General features: G+C 43.2%; 1 protein-coding gene across 1 annotated transcript; it reads right to left on the bottom strand.

The window, feature by feature from the left end:
- Positions 1-3,847: 3,847 nt before the first annotated feature.
- On the bottom strand, positions 3,848-19,171 carry LOC311149279 (glutamate--cysteine ligase regulatory subunit-like). The gene is made up of 7 exons (XM_084186406.1): positions 18,887-19,171; positions 17,845-17,913; positions 8,574-8,658; positions 6,129-6,185; positions 5,055-5,257; positions 4,853-4,967; positions 3,848-4,732 (listed from the first exon to the last, which is right to left on the bottom strand). Exons 1-7 carry the CDS (start codon positions 19,010-19,012, stop codon positions 4,563-4,565), a joined length of 825 nt encoding a protein of 274 aa, XP_084042532.1. The 5' UTR covers positions 19,013-19,171; the 3' UTR covers positions 3,848-4,562.
- Between the last annotated feature and the right edge of the window lie 7,240 nt (positions 19,172-26,411).

Genomic DNA, 26,411 nt, shown 5'->3' with positions numbered 1-26,411 from the left:
GGTCGCACTTCCGCCACGTGTTCCCAACGCGTCAGCCAGACTCGACCAATCGAATCGCAATGCATGCTAAGGAACATTAAAAAAAAAAAAGTGTGGATGAAAGTACTCCAATGAGACGAAAGTCTAGTAAAGTTTATCATTCATTCCTTTAAGATTTATGTTAAATATTATTCCCCCCCCGTTTTTATGTGATCTGAAATAAATGTATAGTGAGCATGTGCACCCATCTCTTCCAATGAACACAAAACACTTCAAAAGCGTTTAATCATTTAATAAACCCAATTCTAGAACAATACAGGAAATGGTAACATTAAATTTATTAATTATTACAGCACAATAGTGAACTCAAACTTCATAGGATTGTGGACCCTGTCTGGAAGAAATGCCATGATTAATAAATAAGACATCCTTCCAGATACTTCTGAGCTTGTAATTCATTTTCCATGCCAATCTGGAATATTCCAGTACTATCATGTACACGATAAAGAAGGTGTCAAGCCTACTATGAATGTAAGCCTCATTTGGGGACATTTCTCATATTACCACGCAGATGGGGGACACATTTTCTCATAAGAATATTGTATGAGCAGTCAGGGCTATAGGACAAATCATGTACTGGCATACCCTGTCAGTAGCACAGGGCTTTAATTTTTTTAAATATATATATATATATATATATATATATACACACACACACACACACACACACACAGTGAGGGAAATAAGTATTTGATCCCCTGCTGATTTTGTACGTTTGCCCACTGACAACAGTCTAGAATTTTTTAATGGTAGGTTTATTTGAACAGTGAGAGACAGAATAACAACAACAAAAATCCAGAAAAACATGTCAAAAATGTTATAAATTGATTTGCATTTTAATGAGGGAAATAAGTATTTGAGCCCTCTGCAAAACATGACTTAGTACTTGGTGGCAAAACCCTTGTTGGCAATCACAGAGGTCAGACGTTTCTTGTAGTTGGCCACCAGGTTTGCACACATCTCAGGAGGGATTTTGTCCCACTCCTCTTTGCAGATCTTCTCCAAGTCATTAAGGTTTCGAGCCTGACGTTTGGCAACTCGAACCTTCAGCTCCCTCCACAGATTTTCTATGGGATTAAGGTCTGGAGACTGGCTAGGCCACTCCAGGACCTTAATGTGCTTCTTCTTGAGCCACTCCTTTGTTGCCTTGGCCGTGTGTTTTGGGTCATTGTCATGCTGGAATACCCATCCACGACCCATTTTCAATGCCCTGGCTGAGAGAAGGAGGTTCTCACCCAAGATTTGACAGTACATGGCCCCGTCCATCGTCCCTTTGATGCAGTGAAGTTGTCCTGTCCCCTTAGCAGAAAAACACCCCCAAAGCATAATGTTTCCACCACCATGTTTGACGGTGGGGATGGTATTCTTGGGGTCATAGGCAGCATTCCTCCTCCTCCAAACACGGCGAGTTGAGTTGATGCCAAAGAGCTCCATTTTGGTCTCATCTGACCACAACACTTTCACCCAGTTCTCCTCTGTATCATTCAGATGTTCATTGGCAAACTTCAGACGGGCCTGTATATGTGCTTTCTTGAGCAGGGGGACCTTGCGGGTGCTGCAGGATTTCAGTCCTTCACGGCGTAGTGTGTTTCCAATTGTTTTCTTGGTGACTATTGTCCCAGCTGCCTTGAGATCATTGACAAGATCCTCCTGTGTTGTTCTGGGCTGATTCCTCACCGTTCTCATGATCATTGCAACTCCACAAGGTGAGATCTTGCATGTAGCCCCAGGCCGAATTTGCGAATAATTCCATTTGCGAATAATCGCACCAACTGTTGTCACCTTTTCACCAAGCTGCTTGGCGATGGTCTTGTAGCCCATTCCAGCCTTGTGTAGGTCCACAATCTTGTCCCTGACATCCTTGGAGACCTCTTTGGTCTTGGCCATGGTGGAGAGTTTGGAATCTGATTGAATGATTGCTTCTGTGGACAGGTGTCTTTTATACAGGTAAGAAACTGAGATTAGGAGCACTCCCTTTAAGAGTGTGCTCCTAATCTCAGCTCGTTACCTGTATAAAAGACACCTGGGAGCCAGAAATCTTTCTGATTGAGAGGGGGTCAAATACTTATTTCCCTCATTAAAATGCAAATCAATTTATAACATTTTTTATATGCGTTTTTCTGGATTTTTTTGTTGTTATTCTGACTCTCACTGTTCAAATAAACCTACCATTAAAATTATAGACTGATCATTTCTTTGTCAGTGGGCAAACGTACAAAATCAGCAGGGGATTAAATACTTTTTTCCCCTTACTGTGTGTGTGTGTGTGTGTGTGTGTGTGTGTGTGTGTGTGTGTGATATACAGGTAAAAGTCAGTAAATTAGAATATTTTGAAAAACTTGATTTATTTCAGTAATTGCATTCAAAAGGTGTAACTTGTACATTATATTTATTCATTGCACACAGACTGATGCATTCAAATGTTTATTTCATTTAATTTTGATGATTTGAAGTGGCAACAAATGAAAATCCAAAATTCCGTGTGTCACAAAATTAGAATATTGTGTAAGGGTTACATTTTGAAGACACCTGGTGCCACAAAATAATCAGCTGATTAACTCAAAACACCTGCAAAGGGCTTTAAATGGTCTCTCAGTCCAGTTCTGAAGCCTACACAAACATGGGGAAGACTTCAGATTTGACAGCTGTCCAAAAGGCGACCATCGACACATTGCACAAGGAGGGAAAGACACAAAAGGTTATTGCAGAAGAGGCTGGCTGTTCTCAGAGCTCTGTGTCCAAACACATTAATAGAGAGGCAAAGGGAAGGAAAAACTGTGGTCAGAAAAAGTGTACAAGCGATAGGGATCACCGCGCCCTAGTCAAGATTGTGAAAAAAAACCCATTCAAAAATGTGGGGGAGATTCACAAGGAGTGGACAGCTGCTGGAGTCAGGGCTTCAAGATCCACCACCAAGAGACGCTTGAAAGACATGGGTTTCAACTGCCGCATACCTCGTGTCAAGCCACTGTTGACCAAGAAACAGCGCGAAAAGAGTCTCACCTGGGCTAAGGAAAAAAAGAGCTGGACTGCTGCTGAGTGGTCTAAAGTCATGTTTTCTGACGAAAGCAAATTTTGCATTTCCTTTGGAAATCGAGGTCCCAGAGTCTGGAGGAAGACAGGAGAGGCACAGGATCCACGTTGCCTGAAGTCTAGTGTAAAGTTTCCACCATCAGTGATGGTTTGGGGTGCCATGTCATCTGCTGGTGTCGGTCCACTCTGTTTCCTGAGATCAAGGGTCAACGCAGCCGTCTACCAGCAAGTTTTAGAGCACTTCATGCTTCCTGCTGCTGACCTGCTCTATGGAGATGGAGATTTCAGGTTCCAACAGGACTTGGCGCCTGCACACAGCGCAAAATCTACCCGTGCCTGGTTTACGGACCATGGTATTTCTGTTCTAAATTGGCCAGCCAACTCCCCTGACCTTAGCCCCATAGAAAATCTGTGGGGTATTGTGAAAAGGAAGATGCAGAATGCCAGACCCAACAACGCAGAAGAGTTGAAGGCCACTATCAGAGCAACCTGGGCTCTCATAACACCTGAGCAGTGCCAGAAACTCATCGACTCCATGCCACGCCGCATTAATGCAGTAATTGAGGCAAAAGGAGCTCCAACCAAGTATTGAGTATTGTACATGCTCATATTTTTCATTTTCATACTTTTCAGTTGGCCAACATTTCTAAAAAATCCCTTTTTTGTATTAGCCTTAAGTAATATTCTAATTTTGTGACACACGGAATTTTGGATTTTCATTTGTTGCCACTTCAAATCATCAAAATTAAATGAAATAAACATTTGAATGCATCAGTCTGTGTGCAATGAATAAATATAATGTACAAGTTACACCTTTTGAATGCAATTACTGAAATAAATCAAGTTTTTCAAAATATTCTAATTTACTGACTTTTACCTGTATATATATATATATACACACACACACACACAAATATTTGCCAAGACAATACTTTAACATCCATAAAGTACTTTCTAAAAATCTAATATCTACTGTACACTAAATGAAGAAGTTTATGAACTAACCATACATTTTTTTCACTGACCAGAAATCGATTGGAATTAGGCCATTGTCCCCATTATACAGGATGCCAGTATTATACAGTAGAAAACAGAAGGAGCTGTTCATACACGTCAGAGCGCACTAGGACTTTACATATGACTCTGTTGCTTTAACCGATCCAAAGTACTCACCTCTACTTAACTTTCTCATCAATTTACAATGTAAAAATATTGTGGGACATTTCCGTAGTGGGTTAGAGGCTGTTTAACCTTTAAACTGCTTTGCAATCATTCTAACATTGTACTAAAACAAGGTGTTACATCTACACAATTTAATTATTTCTGGGGTTCCAATTCAGTTTTGTAGCCATGTTTGCTAAAAGTTGATCTACCTATATCTCCGTCTTTAAAACAAAGCCTCCACTGCAATGCAGGAGTGTAAGTGGTTTGACTACTATAAATGTATTGGTCATGAGTAACATCTGAATAACTGATTTTCAGAGGACACGCTACAGGTTGCTTCTCTTTGAGTGAACAAGGTAGCCTTTTGCTTTAATGATCCCCCTGCTTTTGACAATGATGGAGTAGCGCAAAACCCACTCCAACCTCCAGTCTGCTACCTTCAGGTCCTGAGTGCTCTCCTGCACTGCCTCCTGGAAGCTGGCAGCAGTAATCAGTTCTACAGGAAAATACAATGCATTAATTCAGTGCCCCTCAGAGCACATACAGCCTTTCCTTAACATTTATTATCTGATTATACAGTGAAAATATTACAAATTGAAATTAGCACAATTTTCACCTTTTGGGTCATTATGAGTCAGTAGCTGAATGTCAAACTCCTTTGCAAAAGCAGTCAGGTCAGGGGGCATCACACAGCAGGAGGCCAGATTTACCTGGTTACTACTGGGTTTCACCTAGACCAGGAGAAAATAAATCAATTCAAAACCCCAAATACACCAACCTATTAAAATCTGACAGGTCTCGTCAGCATCACCACTCACCTGGGCCCAGTTGTAGAGCTGCTCCAGGAGCTCCTTGTCCAGGTCAGAGGTGCCGATGGCAGCGATCTTGTGGCTCTGAACCAAGCCCTCCAGTTCCCTCCAGGCAGGCTGCAGGTTCTCCAGGGTCTGACTCTCCCCTTCAGGCAGAACAGGGGGTGCGATGATCACCGAGTCCAGCAGGGACACAGCCAGGGCCTGACAAGCTGTCACAAACAGAGTCTTATGAGCATGAAACTTGAATGAAGTCATAGTATACAGTCAGTGCATGCTTCTTAAAGCTGAAATCTGTAAAGGGGGAAACAGTGCCTTTGTTTTTACATTTACATTTTAGTCATTTAGCAGACGCTCTTATCCAGAGCGACTTACAGTTAGTGAGTGCATACATTATTAATTTTTTATTTTTCATACTGGCCCCCCGTGGGAATTGAACCCACAACCCTGGCGTTGCAAATGCCATGCTCTACCAACTGAGCTACATCCCTGCCGGCCATTCCCTCCCCTACCCTGGACGACGCTGGGCCAATTGTGCGCCGCCCCATGGGTCTCCCGGTCGCGGCCGGCTACGACAGAGCCTGGATTCGAACCAGGATCTCTAGTGGCACAGCTAGCACTGCGATGCAGTGCCTTAGACCACTGCGCCACTCGGGAGGTTAACGTACAGGTTTTTGTTTTGTTTAGATGAAACAGAGAAGAGGAGCTTCCAGCAGCGTGATAAAAATAAATACATCTCAGTACATATTCTGGTGTTCTATCGCACGTTCAATGATGTCGGCAAAAATAAAATAAAAAAAGTTTGTTGTTTGAAGTGACTTCTTTGTTGTTGTAGTATCCCAAACGGACGTGACAGCTTCTCCCTTTATGGATTTCAGCTTTCAAATACAAAAAAAAATGGGATTTCAGCTTTCAAATACAAAAAAATTGAGGTAAGGAAAGGAGTTGGCATGCCAACGAAAGCAGTTCACTGATACTGTCTACTTAAGTCTGTTGCATTTTGATTTGACAACATGGTCAGGTTTACAGACAATCGCCTGTGCCAAATTACTTTTCTGTGCAGTCACTGAGTGTAATACTCACCCTTATCAACTGCATCTTTGATTGAAGAGAGGTCTGCCTCGCAAATAAATAGTTTCACTGTAAAGCAAGAATATGGACATGGTATTTTTGTCATGAAATTCACATACTGGGCTCATAATTCCTTATTTTTCAGGCCGTGGACCCCTTTCTGATAGCAAATTCATCAGGGACCCCCTCATAAATCAGAGGGACCCCCTCATAAATCAGAACACAACTCGAGTGAGATAAAAATAGCATACAAAGAGTTCTACTATGACTTTGGCAATGCATGGCTCGACGAAACAAGTCTCTGGCCCTGGGAAGGAACATTTTAAAAGACCCATTTCTTGGCACCGGAGAGAAAATTCTGCAGTTTAAGGGGTAGAGACATTTTTTGTTGTTGAAGCTTCAAAGCTAATATCCTGCATTTCTTCATATTTTGCCATGAGGCAGAGAGAAAACTTTGCAGTTTTAAAACTTAGATTACAGCGCATTTATGTATAAAAAAAAAAAAAAAAAAAAAAAACTTGGGGGGGAATACAATAAGTTTTGAGTTGAAAAATGTGTAATTTGTGGAATACTGTGGATACCAATATCCCTGTGAGCCTCCCAGGCCCATGTTGCCCAGGGTTAAGAACAACATTTTCGATTAATAATTACATTGTATTACACCCTCTAAACTTACTCCGCAGATCCCTTGGCCAAAATTAATTTAATATGTTGTTAGTAACATTCATAAAAATATATATACATACACACACAGTGGGGAGAACAAGTGTTTGATTCACTGCCGATTTTGCAGGTTTTCCTACTTACAAAGCATGTAGAGGTCTGTCATTTTTATCATAGGTACACTTCAACTGTGAGAGATGGAATCTAAAAGAAAAATCCAGAAAATCACATTGTATGATTTTTAAGTAATTAATTTGCATTTTATTGCATGACATAAGTATTTGATCACCTACCAACCAGTAAGAATTCCGGCTCTCACAGACCTGTTAGTTTTTCTTTAAGAAGCCCTCCTGTTCTCCACTCATTACCTGTATTAACTGCACGTTTGAACTCGTTACCTGTATAAAAGACACCTGTCCACACACTCAATCAAACAGACTCCAACCTCTCCACAATGGCCAAGACCAGAGAGCTGTGTAAGGACATCAGGGATAAAATTGTAGACCTGCACAAGGCTGGGATGGGCTACAGGACAATAGGCAAGCAGCATGGTGAGAAGGCAACAACTGTTGGCGCAATTATTAGAAAATGGAAGAAGTTCAAGATGATGGTCAATCCCCCTCGGTCTGGGGCTCCATGCAAGATCTCACCTCGTGGGGCATCAATGATCATGAGGAAGGTGAGGGATCAGCCCAGAACTACACGGCAGGACCTGGTCAATGACCTGAAGAAAGCTGGGACCACAGTCTCAAAGAAAACCATTAGGAACACACTACGCCGTCATGGATTAAAATCCTGCAGCGCACACAAGGTCCCCCTGCTCAATCCAGCGCATGTCCAGGCCCGTCTGAAGTTTGCCAATGACCATCTGGATGATCCAGAGGAGGAATGGGAGAAGGTCATGTGGTCTGATGAGACAAAAATAGAGCTTTTTGGTCTAAACTCCACTCGCCGTGTTTGGAGGAAGAAGGAGGATGAGTACAACCCCAAGAACACCATTATTATTATTATTATTATTAACACCATCCCAACCGTGAAGCATGGAGGTGGAAACATCATTCTTTGGGGATGCTTTTCTGCAAAGGGGACAGGACGACTGCACCGTATTGAGGGGAGGATGGATGGGGCCATGCATCGCGAGATCTTGGCCAACATCCTCCTTCCCTTAGTAAGAGCATTGAAGATGGGTCGTGGCTGGGTCTTCCAGCATGACAACGACCCGAAACACACAGCCAGGGCAACTAAGGAGTGGCTCCGTAAGAAGCATCAAGGTCCTGGAGTGGCCTAGCCAGTCTCCAGACCTGAATCCAATAGAAAATCTTTGGAGGGAGCTGAAAGTCCGTATTGCCCAGCGACAGCCCCGAAACCTGAAGGATCTGGAGAAGGTCTGTATGGAGGAGTGGGCCAAAATCCCTTCTGCAGTGTGTGCAAACCTGGTCCAGACCTACAGGAAACGTATGATCTCTGTAATTGCAAACAAAGGTTTCTGTACCAAATATTAAGTTCTGCTTTTCTGATTTATCAAATACTTATGTCATGCAATAAAATGCAAATTAATTACTTAAAAATCATAGCGATTTTCTGGATTTTTGTTTTAGATTCCGTCTCTCACAGTTGTAGTGTACCTATGATAAAAAGTACAGACCTCTACATGCTTTGTAAGTAGGAAAACCTGCAAAATTGGCAGTGTATCAAATACTTGTTCTCCCCACTGTGTGTGTATATATATTTTTTTAAAGTGTGGTCCACGGACCACTTTGAGAACCCCCGTCATAGACTACCAGTAAAACTCACCTGAGACCTTCAGCTCCTCCCTCTCCTCAGGTGTGATTGCTTCTGTAGCTTGAGGGATAGAGCAGTCAACCGTGTCTGGTAGGTCCTAAAAGGTGTCAATCAATTTTAGAAAATGTACAAAATCGGTTTCAATCTTGTTGTGGGATTTCATTGCAGGGAATATAAGCTTTGGCTTTGTGTATGTAAGACCCCCCCCCTGTACTCACAGAGTGCTGAAGCAGATTAGCTGACCCCAGCAGAAACGCAACAGGGCAAAGCCACTCCAACTTCACAACAGAAGCACATGTAGAACCTTTCGCAGCCAACGTTGCATGAATGATCACTATGACAGTTCCCTTTCATCAGTCTGAAATTATTTGCGGTCAATCAACAGGCAGCTATTTTGTTTTCCCAGCAAGAGAATGCAATTGCGTTGTAGTAACGTAACAACTACAGTGAGCTCCAAAAGTATTGTGACAGTGAGTTTTTCCCCCATTGTTTTGGCTGTGTTTACTCCAGCACTTTGTATTTGAAATGATACAACGACTGAGGTTAAAGTGCAGACTGTCAGCTTTATTTTTAGGGTATTTTCATACATATCGGGTAAACAGTTTAGAAATTACAGCACTTTTTGTACATAGTACCCCACATTTTAGGGGACCAAAAGTATTGGGACAAATTCACTTATGCGCATTAAAAGTAATCAAAAGTTTAGTATTTGGTCCCATATTTCTAGCACTACATCAAGCTTGTGACTCTACAAACTTGTTGGATGCATTTGCGGTTGGTTTTGGTTGCGTTTCAGATTATTTTGTGCCCAATAGAAATGAATGTTAAATAATTTATTGTGTCATTTTGGAGTCACTTTCATTGTAAATAAGAATATGTTTCTACACAATTCTAAATGAATGTGGATGCTTCCATGATAACAGATTATTGTGAATGAATGGTGAATAATGATGAGCGACAAAGTTAGACGCACAAATATACTTTTGGTCCCCTAAAATGGGAGGACTATATACAAAAAAAGTGCTATAATTTCTCAACGGTTCACCCAATATGGGTGAAGATACCCTCAAATTAAAGCTGACAGTCGGCACCTTAACCCCATAGTCATTGTATCATTTGAAATCCAAAATGCTGGGGTACAGATCAAAAACAAACAAAAAATGTCACTGTCCCAATATTTTGAGCTCACTGTATAACTACTGTTCCCTGAAGGAGGGAAATGAATTACAACATACTATGGGGAGTCGCACTCTCGCGACTTCGGTTTAAGGATCTACAATCACGCCTCGCAATGCCAATGAATTCCACGCCTCGCTGGAATCCCTGCCTTACACAGGTGATAAGCGTGAGGCTGTGATTAATTCCTTCAATTTAATACCACTCTTCACCGAGCCCAGGAACAGGTGGCCAAACAGGTGTTGTACCTCATTTCCCTCCTTCAGGGAACAGTTATAGTCATAACGTTAACGTCGGTACAACAAACTATGGGGAAATAATAATCACGGCCCAAGCTGACCCCAGTGGTTACTAAATTAAATGGCCCATGGCAGAGCACCCAGACCTGACTCTGCTAGATGCGGCAGTCTGGGTATTGCGCACACGGTGTACTGCCTAGTGACTTTCCCCTGTCCGTAAGCTCACTGTGGGCTACACTGGGAGCAGTGACAAGCGATAAAATCTCACAAAAAAAGTGTGGTGATGCCCAACTGGCCGCAGCACAAATAACTCCTACAGTCAATCCTTTAAACAATGACCGAGACACTGCCAGACCCCTGGTAGGCGAGTACACCACTAGGGAATGCTTGCTGCAATATGCCAGGGAGATCTGGTGGGAGATGCCTCTACAATCCAGTGGGAGAGACGCTCCTTAAAGAGCGCCCTGCCATGAGCTGGATTAGCAAAAAACAGAAACGCTGGTCACATAACCGGATGGGTCTGTTCAGCGTACGTGTGTAAAGCTCGCACTGGACACAGGGCATAACCTCTCCTGCTCTTCAGAAGCAAAAGGAGGAGGTGAAAAGGGAAATACCTCAAAGCCATGAGCAAGGGGGTTTTGTAGGAGAGGATCTTCAGATCCACCGACTCCAGAGACTCAAAAGGGGGACACACAGTGCCCCCAAAACCAGTGGCAAGTCCCATGTGGGTGCAATAGGTTTGAAGACCAGTCTGAGACCATGTACCCCTTTCAGGAACCGCACAACAGAGGGTGGGCCCCCGGTGTGGCTCTGTCAATTCCCACACGACACGCAGAGATAGCGGCCATGTACACTTTTAAAGTGGAGAATGCCCGTCCCTGCTCGAATAGCTCCTGTAGGAACATATGGATGTACCTCACAGAGCACTGAAAAGGAACCAGCCCTTTATCTTGGCAACAGAGCTCAAAACACTTGCCACAAACGCATACAGCCTTCTTGTGGAGGGCGCCCTTACGGACTGAATGGTAGCAATAACATTCGTAGGAAAACCTCTAGCCATCAGATTAGCTTACTCGGACCAGGCAAAAAATAACAAAATCTCTGGCCTCTCATGCCAAACCCATCTGTGCACCTGGGACAACAGGTCCCTGCGCAATGGGAGTTGCCACGGGTCCCCGCCTAAAAAGGTGAATGATCTCCGCGAACCAAGGCTGCCTGGGCCAACGGGGAGACACAAGAATCAATGATAAGCTCTCCTGGCGCACCCTCTCCAATGTGGGCTGAATCAGAACCACTGGCGGAAACACTTAAAGGAGAGTCCGAAGCCACTCCAGAGCATCCATTCCCAACGGTGCACTCTGTTCTCTCATCGAGAAAAATAGACGAAACTGCGCGTTCTCATTATGTGTAAAGACCTATGCGCACTGCTAAACATTTTACATTTCCATTTTAGTCATTTATCCAGAGCAACTTACAGTAGTGTGTGTATACATTTTCGTACTGGTCCCCAATGGCAATAGAACCCACAACACTGGTGTTGCAAGCGCCATGCTCTACTAACTGAGCCACAAAGGATCTCCACAGCAACAGGGTGTGAGCCAAGGTGTTGACGTATGCCACCGTCGTCATGACGGCTCTGACCAGCACATGCCGGCCCGACAAATGTGGGATGCAGCGCCTGAGCGCTACGTACATTGTCAGAAGTTCCAGGTAATTGATATGCCAGACACTCTGTGACACCGTCCAGACAACCCGAATTGAGTAACCCTCGCACAGCTCGCGGGGGGGAGGGGGGGGGGACGTGTCTGTCGTGACCATATTGCGGAACAATACCTGGCCCATGAGAGCCCCTTGTGACTGTAGTCAGCGTTCGCTCCACTGGGCCAATGCCCTGAAGTCATGTTGGGGACACCTGAATCGAGCGGTTTAGGTGGCGATATGCATCCAAGCGCGTGGCTAGCGCCCAGCACCAGAACAGTCACATCAATAATAGTCCCAGGGGAATGACCACTATCAACCTCAGGTGGCGCAGAGACTGGATAAAAAGTACTGTGCGGCCCAACCTAAATTGGGCCAAGCAGAGCTGGAACCCAGACACCCTATCCAGGGTTAGAAAAGCGCAATTTCCAACTCGAGACCCAGGAATGGAATGCGCTGCAATGGGGTTAGACGACTCTTATGGTTTACAATAAACCCCAGAGGCTGAAAATGGGACACCAGCCTGGATGTGTGCAACACTGCTTATTCCCTTGACTCTGCTGCTGTCAGCCAATCGTCCAGATAGGCCAACACCCTTAGGCCCTGGCCCCTTATTGGTGCCAGAGCCGCCTCCACCACCATTGAATAGATGCGAAGCGAGAGGGTCAAGCCGAATGAGGACCAAAATAATGGAACCTCAAACTTTCTGTGACTTGGGCAGATGGAAGTACGCATCCTTAAGGTCGATGGTGGTGAACCAAATCGCCGGGACGCATGGACTGTAACAGCCTCTGGTTTGAGAGCATTTTGAACGTGTGAACTCCAAGATGCTTGCTGAGGACACATAAGTCTAGAACGGGGTGTAAAGTCCCGACCCCATCCAGAACCAGGAAATACCGGCTGTACCAGCCATCCTAGATCCTACATAGAAAACACTAGGATTGCTCGCGTCTGGAGACGGGAGGATATTACCTCCCTCAAAACGGGTACTGAAGCGCCGGGAACAGTCGATGTGATGACGCCGCAGAAGCGTGGATGATGCGCGCAACAAATTGTAGCCTGTACCCCGACGTCACTGTTCGCATGTCCAGAGCAACCTTGCGCATGCGCGCCATTGGTTGGAGCAGATAGCGAGCCTCCCGTCAAATGCCATTTGAAGGGGCGGGCTGCCACCAGCGGGACTGGGAGATTGGTTATTTTTCCCCATTGTGTCTGAATGTGGAGAAGGGACACTTTTCATTGCACCCACGTGGGAGGCACAACACTTGACACCTGTGAACACTGTGGAACTTTGGGTTTACACAACTGTGTTTATGCGCCAAAGTTTGCCTGAAGCCCGTTCACTCTGGATTCAGGGGCTCCGGCAATAAGTGACGCACCCCGATTGGCAGTGCCCCTTGGGATACTTCTGTCACAACGAGCTTCGCTCAGTTTAGGCGGCAAGATAGGTCCCGGTAACCGGCTGGCACCCAGCACACATTAAAAACAGACCCAGGGGAAAACCGCTATCATGATGGTTATCATACCCACCAGTCATAGGTACCTGTGCCACAGCACCTTGTAACCCAGCTGGAAAAGGGACAGACAGCTCTGAAAAACGGACCCCTTCCAAGGTAACAGACGGGGGTGATTCGGAATTGAATCCAATTCTCAGGAATGAAACCAATCGCCTATAGAACCCAGATCACTAAGCACCTCATAGGACTAGTGAGCTACAGGCAGCTATGAATTCCAGTAATGAGACACATATGGGGAAGCAGTGTCCCCTTGTGGACAGAGAGTGAATCGCCCAACTTATTACCCTCACCCTGGGGAGAATGATATACCCCTTGAACCCTCTGAACACCATGGAACGCAGGGTAACAGAGGAGCTTTAAACATGGGACAAGACTCCAAACTAAGTTGTGCTTCCGTTAGTATAGCCTGGATGAAGCCCGGCCCCTTATGGACACAGGGGGCTCCGGCAATGGCTGACGTAGCACCCCGTTTGGCCGTAACCAAAGGTGGGGGCAATGACATCACAGTAATGTTTTTGTAGTGGGGCTCACCGGTTGCGCAGACCCGTGAGAAGGCCCCTCACTCCGGGGGTTACCCATGCCCAGTGCTCGGAAGCAGCTTCATCATTGAAGGTGCCCGCAAGCCCCGCTTCCTCCACTCTAGGAATGTGATTGCCAAAACGCCAGAGGAAAGCTAGTAAGCTTAATTTGCCAGAAGTTATGCATGCTAGCCGACGTTAGCCTTGAGGCTTTTAGTCTAAGCTAGCTAGCCTCTGACCGCAGCACAGTCTATTTAGACTAACCAAGCGACTTAACGCTAGCTACGTATACTAAACAGGAGAGCTACCCAAGCAATTCCACAGCTAGGAAGCCGGAATAGCTAGCAGTAGCTAGCTAAGCTACTGCTAGGACTGAATCACCGGATGTGGAACCCGGCCCCTTCTGCGAAGAGGCAAGTGTTGCTTAACCAAGGCAGACACAGGCGGCGAGGGGATACCCACAGAACCTGGTCATCCTCTCTCTTCGAGTAGCCTCCCGTAACCGGCGACAGAGCACACAGGAGCAGCCGGGAGATGCAACGACCCAATCCATCGCCGCGTCCATCAACTCCGACTCAGCCGAGGTACAGGCACCCGGGAGAGGAAGTCACTATTGGAAACACCAAGCTCCCTAAAGAATGCTGCACGATTGTCAAGAGAACCTGCGCCACAAACTAGTAGGGGAACAGTGACAGCTATCTCCTTGTCTAGCACATGAACTGATTCGAGTGAGGTCAGCCTAAGCATGCACCGAGCCGAGACATACACTACCAGTCAAAAGTTTGGACACACCTACTCATTCAAGGGTTTCTCTTTATTTTTACATTGTAGAATAATAGTGAAGACATCAAAACCATGAAATAACAAAGTGTTAAACAAATCAAAATACATTTTATATTTGACATTCTTCAAATAGCCACCCTTTGCCTTGATGACAGCTTTGCAAACACATTCACCTGGAATGCTATTCCAACAGTCTTGAAGGAGTTCCCACATATGCAGAGCACTTGTTGGCTGCTTTTCCTTCACTCTCCCGTCCGACTCATCCCAAACCATCTCAATTGGGTTGAGGTCGGGTGATTGTGGAGGCCAGGTCATCTGATGCAGCACTCCACTCTCCTTCTTGGTAAAATAGCCCTTACACAGCTTGGAGGTGTGTTGGGTCATTGTCCTGTTGAAAAACAAATGAAAGTCCCACTAAGCCCAAACCAGATGGGATGGAGTATCGCTGTAGAATGCTGTGGTAGCCATGCTGGTTAAGTGTGCCTTGAATTCTAAGTAAAATTAGACAGTGTCACCAGCAAAGCACACCCACACCATAACACCTCCTCCTCCATGCTTTATGGTGGGAACTACACATGCGGAGATCATCCGTTCACCCACACCACGTCTCACAAAGACACAGCGGATGGAACCAAAAATCTCAAATTTGGACTCCAGACCAAAGGACACATTTCCACCGGTCTAATGTCCATTGCTCGTGTTTCTTGGCCCAAGCAGGTCTCTTCTTCTTATTGGTGTCCTTTAGTATTGGTTTCTTTGCAGCAATTCGACCATGAAGGCCTGATTCACACAGTCTCCTCTGAACAGTTGATGTTGAGATGTGTCTATTACTTGAACTCTGTGAAGTATTTATTCGGGCTGCAATTTGAGGCTGGTAACTCTAATGAACTTATCCTCTGCAGCAGAGGTAACTCTGGGTCTTCCATTCCTGTGGTGGTCCTCATGAGAGCCAGTTTCATCATAGCGCTTGATGGTTTTTGCGACTGCACTTGAAGAAACTTTAAAAGTTCTTGAAATGTTCCATATTGACTGACCTTCATATCTTAAAGAAATTATGGACTGTTGTTTCTCTTTGCTTATTTGAGCTGTTCTTGCCATAATATGGACTTGGTCTTTTACCAAATAGGGCTATCTTCTGTATACCCCCCCTACCTTGTCACAACACAACTGATTGGCTCAAATGCATTAAGAAGGAAAGAAATTCCAGAAATTAACTTTTAAGAAGGTACACCTGTTAATTGAAAAGCATTCCAGGTGAAGCTGATTGAGAGAATGCCAAGAGTGTGCAACACTGTCATCAAAGCAAAGAGTGGCTATTTGAAGAATCTCAAATATAAAAAATATTTTGATTTGTTTAACACTTTTTTGCTTACTACATGATTCCCTATGTGTTATTTCATAGTTTTGATGTCTTCACTATTATTCTACAATGTAAAAAATAGTAAAAATAAAGAAAAACCCTTGAATGAGTAGGTGTGTCCAAACCTTTGACAAGTACTGTCCAAGAAAACAAACTTGAAGAACTAATTGTATGTGATTAGGAAACTTATGCGAACCATACAAACTTCAGCAAACAACATCCAGGGGGTGAGCACGCTTAGTTGGTGCAATGTAAGACAGTCTCATGTTCCAATTGTTTGTTTTAGTAGCGCAAATCGTTCCTGTCCACACTGAGGTGAAGAGCAGAATAATTTAAGGAATGAATCCGAGCCTCACGCTTATCACCCAGTGGTGTATAAACCCTGGATGACTGACAGGGGGCGCTGGACTGAAGCCATCGCGCAGCTATCTTGGTACTCCATTGTATTTTTTTTTAGGGAAGCTTTAGAAATACATTTATTAAATGTCTACATTTGTTTTTAACATGTTTATTCTATTAGACACCTTCATTTAATACTTTAAAATTATATGAGCTAAACAAAATATATATACACACACAGAACCAAAATATAAACACAACATGCAACAATTTCAACTATTTTACTAAATTACAGTTCATAAGGAAATCTGTCAATTGAAATAAATTCATTATGCCCTAATCTATGGATTTCACATGACTGGGCTGGAGTGCAGCCATGGTTGGGCCTGGGAGGGCATAGGCCCACCCACTAGGGAGCCAGGCCCAGCCAATCAGAATGAGTTATTCCCCACAAAAGGGCTTTATCACAGACCGAAATACACAGTTTCATCAGCTGTCCAGGTGACTTGTCTCAGACGATCCAGCAGGTAAAGAAGCCAGATTTGGAGGTCATTGGCTGACGTGGTTACACGTGGTCTGCGGTTGTGAGGCCGGTTGGACGTACTGCCAAATTCTCTAAAACGACATTCAATTCTCTGGCAATAGTTCTGGTGGACATTCCTGTAGTCAGCATGCCAATTGCATGATCCCTCAACTTGAGACATCTGTGGCATTGTGTTGTGTGACAAAACGGCACATTTTAGAGTGGCCTTTTATTGTCCCCAGGACAAGCTGCACCTGTGTAATGATCATGCTGTTTAATCAGCTTCTTGATATGCCACACCTGTCAGGTGGATGGATTATCTTGGCAAAGGAGAAATGCTCAGGGATGTAAACAAATTTGTGCACAAAATTTGAGAGAAATAAGCTTTTTGTGCATATGGAACATTTCTGGGATCTTTTAGTTCAGCTCATGAAACCAACACTTTACATGTTGCGTTTATATTTTTTGTTCAGTGTGTGTGTACACACACATTCCTTAAAGTATTAGTATTTTTAGAGACTACTAATGTTCCTGTCCCACTACAACAGAAATACTTAAATAAATGTTATTTTGTCCTTGGAAACATTTAATTGAAATACTGTAGAATTACATTCATTCCTATGGAGGACTGCTCCTACTGGGGAATGCCAATATGGCCGATCGGTGGCTTCAAAGCCTCTCAATGGCCAATACATTGCATCAGCAATCCAGGATTTATATACATTACTGTTATCACCTGTGGAATGCGGGGCTTCCTGCGAGGCACGGATTTCATTGGCCTTATCAGGCGCGATTGTAGATCCTTCAACTGAAGTTGCCAGAGTGCGACTCCCCATAGTTTGTTGTACCGAACTTGACTGACCGAAAGGGAACCAATGGTTACACAAGTGTTGTTCATTATGGATCCATCCCTGCCTTTTTCATTATTAAAGCTAGATGATGTAAAATGTTAGTAGGTACTTTAGACACTTGGTCACTATGGGAACTTGGTAAAGAGGGATTATGGACACTTGATACTGTTTGGATGTTGGTGAATAGCTGTTATGTAGCTATGTGTGTAATGAAATATGCATGGGAAATACAACTATATGGTATTGAATAATGAGTGGGTAGACGGAGTGATGTCTCACCGTTGATGAAGTTGGTGGTGGTATGGTGGCAAACCACTCATTAAGCGTGGCTCGAACACAGTCTTGAATCTGTATTGGAAAAAAATTGAGAAAGAGTGGACTGTAAATTACTAGCAGTGTTAACAGGGTTGCTATAAACACTTGTGGTAACTAGGTAGGGCTTTCATGGACACCTACAGATCACTCAATGATGCCAAATTATCTAGCATTACTTTGAAAGATTGTCTGAGATGGAAAGTATAGGATTATTTTGTACAGTGCTGGGCACAATGGGTGATTTGCACAGTATAAAAATGTGTGGCCAGAGTTATGGCTTGCTATACAACACCAACACTATGAAATGCTGAAGCCAAAGGAGATTTTAGTTACACTTATGAGAGTCAGGTGGTGCACAGCTTCAGGGAAATAGTTGTATGATTGTTCTCATGCTAAATAAAGTCTGGCCTTCTAGCACCTACACATGACAAGTCCTGGCTTTCTTAATAAAAATTCTCATGCATCTTTGAATCTCATTCTCAGGTGAATCCTGGCCCAGATACTGACTGGTTTTCTGATCCACGCCCCTAATATATATATATATATTTTTTTTTTTTTAAGTATGTGACGAACAGATGCATATCTGTGTTCCCAGTCATGTGAAATCCATAGATTACATTTAAGTCATTTAGCAGACGCTCTTGGCCTAATTTATTTATTTCAATTGACTGATTTCCTTATATGAACTGTAACTCAGTAAAATCTTCGACATTGTTGCGTTTATATTTTTGTTCTGTATAGGTAGCTAGTTCACGTCGAGGCTATGGTTTTTCATCTAGCTAGTTATAACTTTATATAGCCAGGGGTGTATTCATTCCGCCAACTCTGTTGCAAAACGTTTCTTAAAAACGGGAGCAAACATAACGGGACCTACCAGAATTTATCAGTTTTAGCTGGGGTGTAATTCATGATTACACCCCAGCTAACTGACCAATGTAGCACTCTTTTTAAACCTCTTACTTTAGCTAGCCAGTCATTTATGACAGAGTCCAATTGTCAGTCTTACCTCTTCGCTAGGTGAAGACGGACATTTTTTCTTGAGACGGCTTCGGTTTACTAAATTCCCCGTGTGCAGATTCAAAATCGTAGCATGGTTGAGAAGCACCTTAGCACTGGTGGTGTGATTTTCCATGTGGTGTCCTTGGTAGTCAGTAAATGTATCGTGGTAGAACGCCTTTATTAGCTATTCAGCAACTTCTTTAGTTACTTTATTCTAACAGGAGTGACCTCGTTTCCAAACTGTAGCTACCCCTGAATTAGAATGACTTCCATTTGTAGATTATTTAACTGCCGGTAGAAAGTAGTTATGAGGACGCCCACATTGGTGTTGTGTGCAAAACCTGGCATGGATTTCTGTTTAATCTTTTAACCAAGATCTTGTTACAGCTCAGCACTGGTGTTATCTGACTCACCGTACATTGGAATGTACACTGTAATCATGACACAGCTTGTTTCAAGAGACCAGATGTTTCATTTTTAATTCAACATTCATCCCTTGACCCTGATCAGAGGGCACACACCCACACAGAAGGCAGTTTTGGCAATAAAAAGTCTAAATCCTCAAAAACGACATACCATATTGTTTGACATTCTAAATTGTAAACTAATAGGCTTTCATTTTGTGAGTGATAAATAATTATATAAACAATATGTGATTTAAGAATATACTGAAAGTGAGAGTTAACTCCACACAGAAAGACATTGGGCGCGTTCCACAGCTAAGGCGAGGCGACGCAACAACCACTGGTTGCGTGCCATGTCATCAACTGTGTCATTGACTGACAAATTGCATCCAATGGTTGAGTGCCACGTCATCGACTGACAGATTGCTATAACATATGTGGTTAGCTGATACTCAAAATACCTATCCAGGTGTTGTAAGATTTGGCATGCGTCAGCAACACCTGGGCAGAGGAAACTGCCCATCAACATGTAGGGCATGTAGGTATCAGCAAACCATATATGGTATAGCAATCTGTCAGTCGATGACACAGTCGATGACATGGCACGCAACCATTGGTTGATGCATGCAACGTCTGAGCAGATGATGTGGTTAGCTGATACTTAAAATACACAGGAGGTTGGTGGCACCTTAATTGGGGAGAACGGGCTTGTGGGAATGGCTGGAGCGGAATTAGTAGAATGGTATCAAATACATCAAACACATGGTTTCCGTTCCAGCCATTATTATGAGCCGTCCTCCCCTCAGCAGCCTCCACTGTTAAAATATCTATCCAGGCGTTGTAAGATCTCGCAGGCGTCAGCAACGTATGAGGGCATTGGCAATGCAGACATTCCGCCAGATTGGTTCTTCCTCAACATTGTCAGTTTTAACTCCAAGGCATGTTTCTCCTCCAGGGTTAACCCTTTCTTCTCAGGCCCAGACAGCCACATTCCTATGCACTTCCTGCAAGGCCGGCCTCCACAGCAGCCTCCTCCCCAACGCTGGGGTCAGGAGTTGTGGGTGGTATCCTGGGCTTGGTGGCCCATGGGTCATTGAAGTCAATGCGCGGCTCCTTGCTGTGTCATGTCCACCATGTCAGGCGATGGAGCTGCAGGAAGATTGAGAAGGGGCAGAATTAATAGGTTATAAAAGATAATGAAACCTGTACATGTTTTTTCTTTCACTTAAATTAATCCCAGGTGACATCAAATATGTTGTAAACCAGTTTAATGTGTATGATTAGTCTATGTGGCACTCTTACCAGTGGCGAACCGTGACTATATGACCTAGGCCTTCAGAGGGTCCAAAAATCTTCCAATACGTTGTATCAAACTCAAAAATCAGGAAAATAACAGAAAACATAGCATCACTTAATGTCTCCGACATTATATCATCTGTAGTCGGACCATTCTAGTGTAGTTGGATCATAGTTCTAGTGGAGAAGCAATGCTTTTTGATTACATTTATGAATGAATCAAACAAGCCTGGCTGCGCTTCAGGCTGCCGCACAGAGACAGAACCAGTGTGGTGAGATAACTCAATCAGTTGGAAAAAGGCGATACGAGAGCTTATTTGAAAGAGCGCTCCATAAGCCACGCCCCAGTGGGCAGAACTAGGCATGTTGGACTGGGACACGTTTCAATACTATGAAAACCCTCTCAATTTACAATGGGTCCGCCATGGTTCTGTGTAGCCTAGTTATGCTAATATATTTGAGACCAGTGTATTGCAGTTAATTTAGTCTTGAACTTAATAAGTAAAATATTTTTTTGTAGTACAAATGGAAACAACAAGTCCCAGACAGTTCTCAATAGAAAATACTATTGGTTACTAGGCTACCTAAATTATTGGGATCATCTGGTTACCACCAGTGTTTGGAATACATTGAGTTCGTTGACAAAACAGACCATGGGACGCCTTTTCACATGGATATTTATTTGTCAAAGGTCCGCGGTGGGTCTGTGTAAACTATGCGATAGCAGTGAGTGTAATCTATTCATTTACTGTTATAGTATTTCTAAGTATCAGCCACATCAGCCAGGGAAACTAATTGTTCTCACTTTATGATAGAACATTCAGATTATTTTGCCTGACTGTTGCGCTCTTTACCTGAATAGGATTTTCTTTTGATCATAACAAAACTACTTACTTTGTTCAAATATAGATATAATTTAATTGTGTTTTCTTTGAAAAGTTGGCCCTGGCTGAGAATATAATCGCACATTGTTTTCAGTATTACTTTAGTGCCTTGTTGCAAACAGGATGCATGTTTTGGAATATTTTTATTCTGTACAGGCTTCCTTCTTTTCACTCTTGTCAATTAGGTTAGTATTGTGGAGTAACTACAATGTTGTTGATCCATCCTCAGTTTTCTCCTGTCACAGCCATTAAACTCTGTAACTGTTTTAAAGTCACTTAGGTGAAATCCCTAAGAAGTTTCCTTCCTCTCCAGCAACTGAGTTAGGAAGGACGCCTGTATCTTTGTAGTGACTGGGTGTATTGATACACCATCCCAAGTGTAATTAATAACTTCACCACGCTCAAAGGGATATTCAATGAATGCTTTTTATTTTACCCATCTACCAATAGGTGCCCTTCTTTACAAGGCATTGGTAAACCTCCCTGGTCTTTGTGGTTGAATCTGTGTTTGCAATTCACTGCTCGACTGAGGGACCTTACTGATAATTATAATTATATAATAAACGGGGCCCGTGTAGCTCAGTTGTGTAGCTCAGTTGGTAGAGCATGGCGTTTGCAACGCCAGGGTTGTGGGTTCGTTTCCCACAGAGGGCCAGTATGAAAAATGTATGCACTCACTAGCTGTAAGTCGCTCTGGATAAGAGCGTCTGCTAAATGACTAAAATGTAAAATGTAAATAATTATATGTGTGGGGTATGGAGATGAGGTAGTCATTAAAAAATTATGTTAAACACTTATTACACACAGAGTGAGTCTATGCAACTTATGTGACTTGTAAAGCAAATTTGTACTGCTGAACTTATTTAGACTTTCCATAACAAAGGGGTTAAACACTTGACTCAAGACATTAATGTAAAAATTCCGAAAAACATAATTCCACTTTGACATTATAGGGTATTGTGTTTAGGCCAGAGACAAAAAATTATTTATTTAATCCATTGTAAATTCAGGCTGTAACACAACAAAATATGGAAAAAGTCAAGGGGTGTGAATACTTTTCTTAGCTACAGTATTATCACTATTAACTATTTTCAACCAATTGTTTACTGTTATTCAAAAAACATATTTCCTAATAGAAAATAGATGATCATACTTAGATTCTGGATCATAATGAACTTTTTCCTGTAGTTGACATCACTCATTTCATTTGAGTTTAAATACCATCGAAATCTCAGGCTACTTACAGGCCACCATGTCATGGATCTTCCAGTCAAGAAGTATCCACCCACTGTCCCTCAGATTGCTCTGACAGAGGACTGCAATAAATAATTAATTTACATCACACAAACTATACTGTCCGTAGATATTAGTTTTAGCAAAGCTTTCTCAATGACATTGCTTTCTACTTCTTATTCAGTCAATATTGCATTTATTTTAACAGATTTTACGTGAGGAAGTGTTCTGATGAATTAATCTCCAGTCCTACTCAGTGTCTGATTACTGTACCTGTCCTCGTCACACAATGAAAGCTTCCATTCTTCAGGTGTAACCAGGTAATAGGAGTTCTTACTAAATACCCATATTCCCACCACAAGAACAAAGACGAAGTATCCCACAACCACAATACCAAAAGCAAACATTTGATGTAATTCAGCAGTGTTGGGGTGTAGTGAACTACATGTTCAACTAGTAATGAAACTACATTTTGCAGTAGCTTGGTGGTAGTTTAACTCAATTCAAATATTTCAGTAGTATGTATGGATGTAGCTAACTACTAGAACTACACTACTTTCTTTGCGACAAAAATCATATACAGTGGGGAGAACAAGTATTTGATACACTGCCGATTTTGCAGGTTTTCCTACATACAAAGCATGTAGAGGTCTGTAATTTTTATCATAGGTACACTTTAACTGTGAGAGACGGAATCTAAAACAAAAATCTAGAAAATCACATTGTATTATTTTTAAGTAATTAATTTGCATTTTATTGCATGACATAAGTATTTGATACATCAGAAAAGCAGAACTTAATATGTGGTACAGAAACCTTTGTTTGCAATTACAGAGATCATACGTTTCCTGTAGGTCTTGACCAGGTTTGCACACACTGCAGCAGGGATATTGGCCCACTCCTCCATACAGACCTTCTCCAGATCCTTCAGGTTTCGGGGCTGTCGCTGGGCAATACGGACTTTCAGCTCCCTCCAAAGATGTTCTATTGGGTTCAGGTCTGGAGTCTGGCTAGGCCACTCCAGGACCTTGAGATGCTTCTTACGGAGCCACTCCTTAGTTGCCCTGGCTGTGTGTTTCGGGTCGTTGTCATGCTGGAAGACCCAGCCACGACCCATCTTCAATGCTCTTACTGAGGGAAGGAGGTTGTTGGCCAATATCTCGCGATACATGGCCCCATCCATCCTCCCCTCAATACAGTGCAGTCGTCCTGCCCCCTTTGCAGAAAAGCATCCCCAAAGAATGATGTTTCCACCTCCATGCTTCACGGTTGGGATGGTGTTCTTGGGGTTGTACTCATCCTTCTTCTTCCTCCAAACAGGGCGAGTGGAGTTTAGACCAAAAAGCTCTATTTTTGTCTCATCAGACCACATGACCTTCTCCCATTCCTCCTCTGGATCATCCAGATGGTCATTGGCAAACTTCAGATGGGCCTGGACATGCACTGGCTTGAGCAGGGGGACTTTGCGTGCGCTGCAGGATTTTAATCCATGACGGCGTAATGTGTTACTAATGGTTTTCTTTGAGACTGTGGTCCCAGCTCTCTTCAGGTCATTGACCAGGTCCTGCCGTGTAGTTCTGGGCTGATCCCTCACCTTCCTCATGATCAATGATGCCCCACGAGGTGAGATCTTGCATGGAGCCCCAGACCGAGGGTGATTGACCGTCATCTTGAACTTCTTCCATTTTCTAATAATTGCGCCAACAGTTTTTGCCTTCTCACCAAGCTGCTTGCCTATTGTCCTGTAGCCCATCCCAGCCTTGTGCAGGTCTACAATTTTATCCCTGATGTCCTTACACAGCTCTCTGGTCTTGGCCATTGTGGAGAGGTTGGAGTCTGTTTGATTGAGTGTGTGGACAGGTGTCTTTTATACAGGTAACGAGTTCAAACAGGTGCAGTTAATACAGGTAATGAGTGGAGAACAGGAGGGCTTCTTAAAGAAAAACTAACAGGTCTGTGAGAGCCGAAATTCTTACTGGTTGGTAGGTGATCAAATACTTATGTCATGCAATAAAATGCAAATTAATTACTTAAAAATCATACAATGTGATTTTCTGGATTTTTGTTTTAGATTCCATCTCTCACAGTTGAAGTGTACCTATGATAAAATTACAGACCTCTACATGTTTTGTAAGTAGGAAAACCTGCAAAATCGGCAGTGTATCAAATACTTGTTCTCCCCACTGTAGGTGAAGTAGGCAAGAATGTCCTTCCTTTTTCAGCATCAGACCAGCTTCATTCTCACTTGAAGCATTGTTATTGTATTTAATAGGCTAAAACACTCTGTTAACATCCGACTCCAGAGTGAACTGTTCTTGTAATTTGTATTCTATGAGATTTCAGGTTTAGTATATTGTATTCTATGACATTCACAAAGTAGTTTGGATGTAGTGAACCACTTTTTCAAAGTAACTATTTTTCTTATGGGTAGCTTTAGTGTAGCCTAACTTCTTCCAGTGTGAAGCAATTGGTATCTTGGTAAACTATATTTTCTGAGTAGCTTCCCCAACACTGTAATTCAGGCACAGAAGTTGTCACAAGACTAGCCGTGTTGACGTTGTTTTGAAAAAAACACAGAAAATCGTGTGAACTTTGAGGCTAGCGTGAAGCAAGTCAATGATTACTCAGCTTGTTGTCAAGACAGTAAGTAACCCCATTCATTGGTCACTTATGAACCAGAAACTCTGCTTTAGAAATACCTGGCAGATTGAAGAGGATGCTCCCTTCAAAGATTTTGACGTTATGGTGACATTTTCCTAAAATCCATAGATGTGTGTGTGTGCTGTATGCTCTGTTGGACAGCTAACAAACATACTAAGTATTATGCATGTCCTTATTCGGTCACAAAATGATATCTCTAGCTATGTGAATAAAACTACTCCTTATCATTCAGAACAAATGTATTACCAATACGGGATGAAGATGATGTACATCTACAAATAATATTAGTATGTATACATTGGATTTCACGTGACCGGGAAGATTTTAATTTACCAGCCATTTGAGACATTTACCGGACACATATGCATTGGGTGCATAACCCATTAGGGCGTCCACCCACGGTGCTCAGAATAACAGAAATCACATTTTGATTATGGTAATTCAAAATGCAACTCCTGTAATGAAGCAGCCAATAAAACGTAATTTTCAAACGTTTGAAAAAATGCAATTCGCGGGAAAACTCCATTCTAAACAGCGTACCGGATGAGAGCGGTTCCATATTTGACTGAGATGAAAATCTCAGAAACTTAGAAATAGGGGGAATAAAAAAAAAATAATCTCCCCAATTTCGTGATATCCAATTAGTAGTTATAGTCTTGTCCCATCGCTGCAACTCCCGTACGGACTCGGGAGAGGCGAAGGTCGAGAGTCATGCGTCCTGCGAAACACGACCCCGCCAAGCCGCACTGCTTCTTGACACACTGCTCGCTTAACCCGGAAGTCAGCCGCACCAATGTGTCGGCAGAAACACTGTACAGCTGGCAACCGAAGTCAGCGTGCATGCGCCCGGCCGCCACAAGGAGTCGCTAGAGCCAATGGGACTAGGACATCCCAGCCGGGCAAACCATCCCCTAACCCGGACGACGCTGTGCCAATTGTGTGCCACCTCATGGGTCTCTCGGTCGCGGCCGGCTGCGACACAGCCCAGGATCAAACCCGGATCTGTAGTGACGCCTCTAGCACTGCGATGCAGTGAGGGGGGAATCTAAAGATG

The sequence above is a fragment of the Coregonus lavaretus genome (assembly GCF_964263955.1).
Source record: "Coregonus lavaretus genome assembly, chromosome: 21".
Lineage (NCBI taxonomy): Eukaryota > Metazoa > Chordata > Actinopteri > Salmoniformes > Salmonidae > Coregonus > Coregonus lavaretus.
This window is presented reverse-complemented; position numbering and strand designations above follow the sequence as displayed.

Coding starts and splice junctions, on each gene's coding strand:
- LOC311149279 (XM_084186406.1), bottom strand. CDS start 19,012: ATGGAAAATCACACCACCAGTGCTAAGGTGCTTCTCAACCATGCTACG. Junction 4,968..5,054: donor AGCTCTACAACTGGGCCCAG/GTGAGTGGTGAT, acceptor CTCCTGGTCTAG/GTGAAACCCAGTAGTAACCA. Junction 4,733..4,852: donor GACTCATAATGACCCAAAAG/GTGAAAATTGTG, acceptor ATTTTCCTGTAG/AACTGATTACTGCTGCCAGC.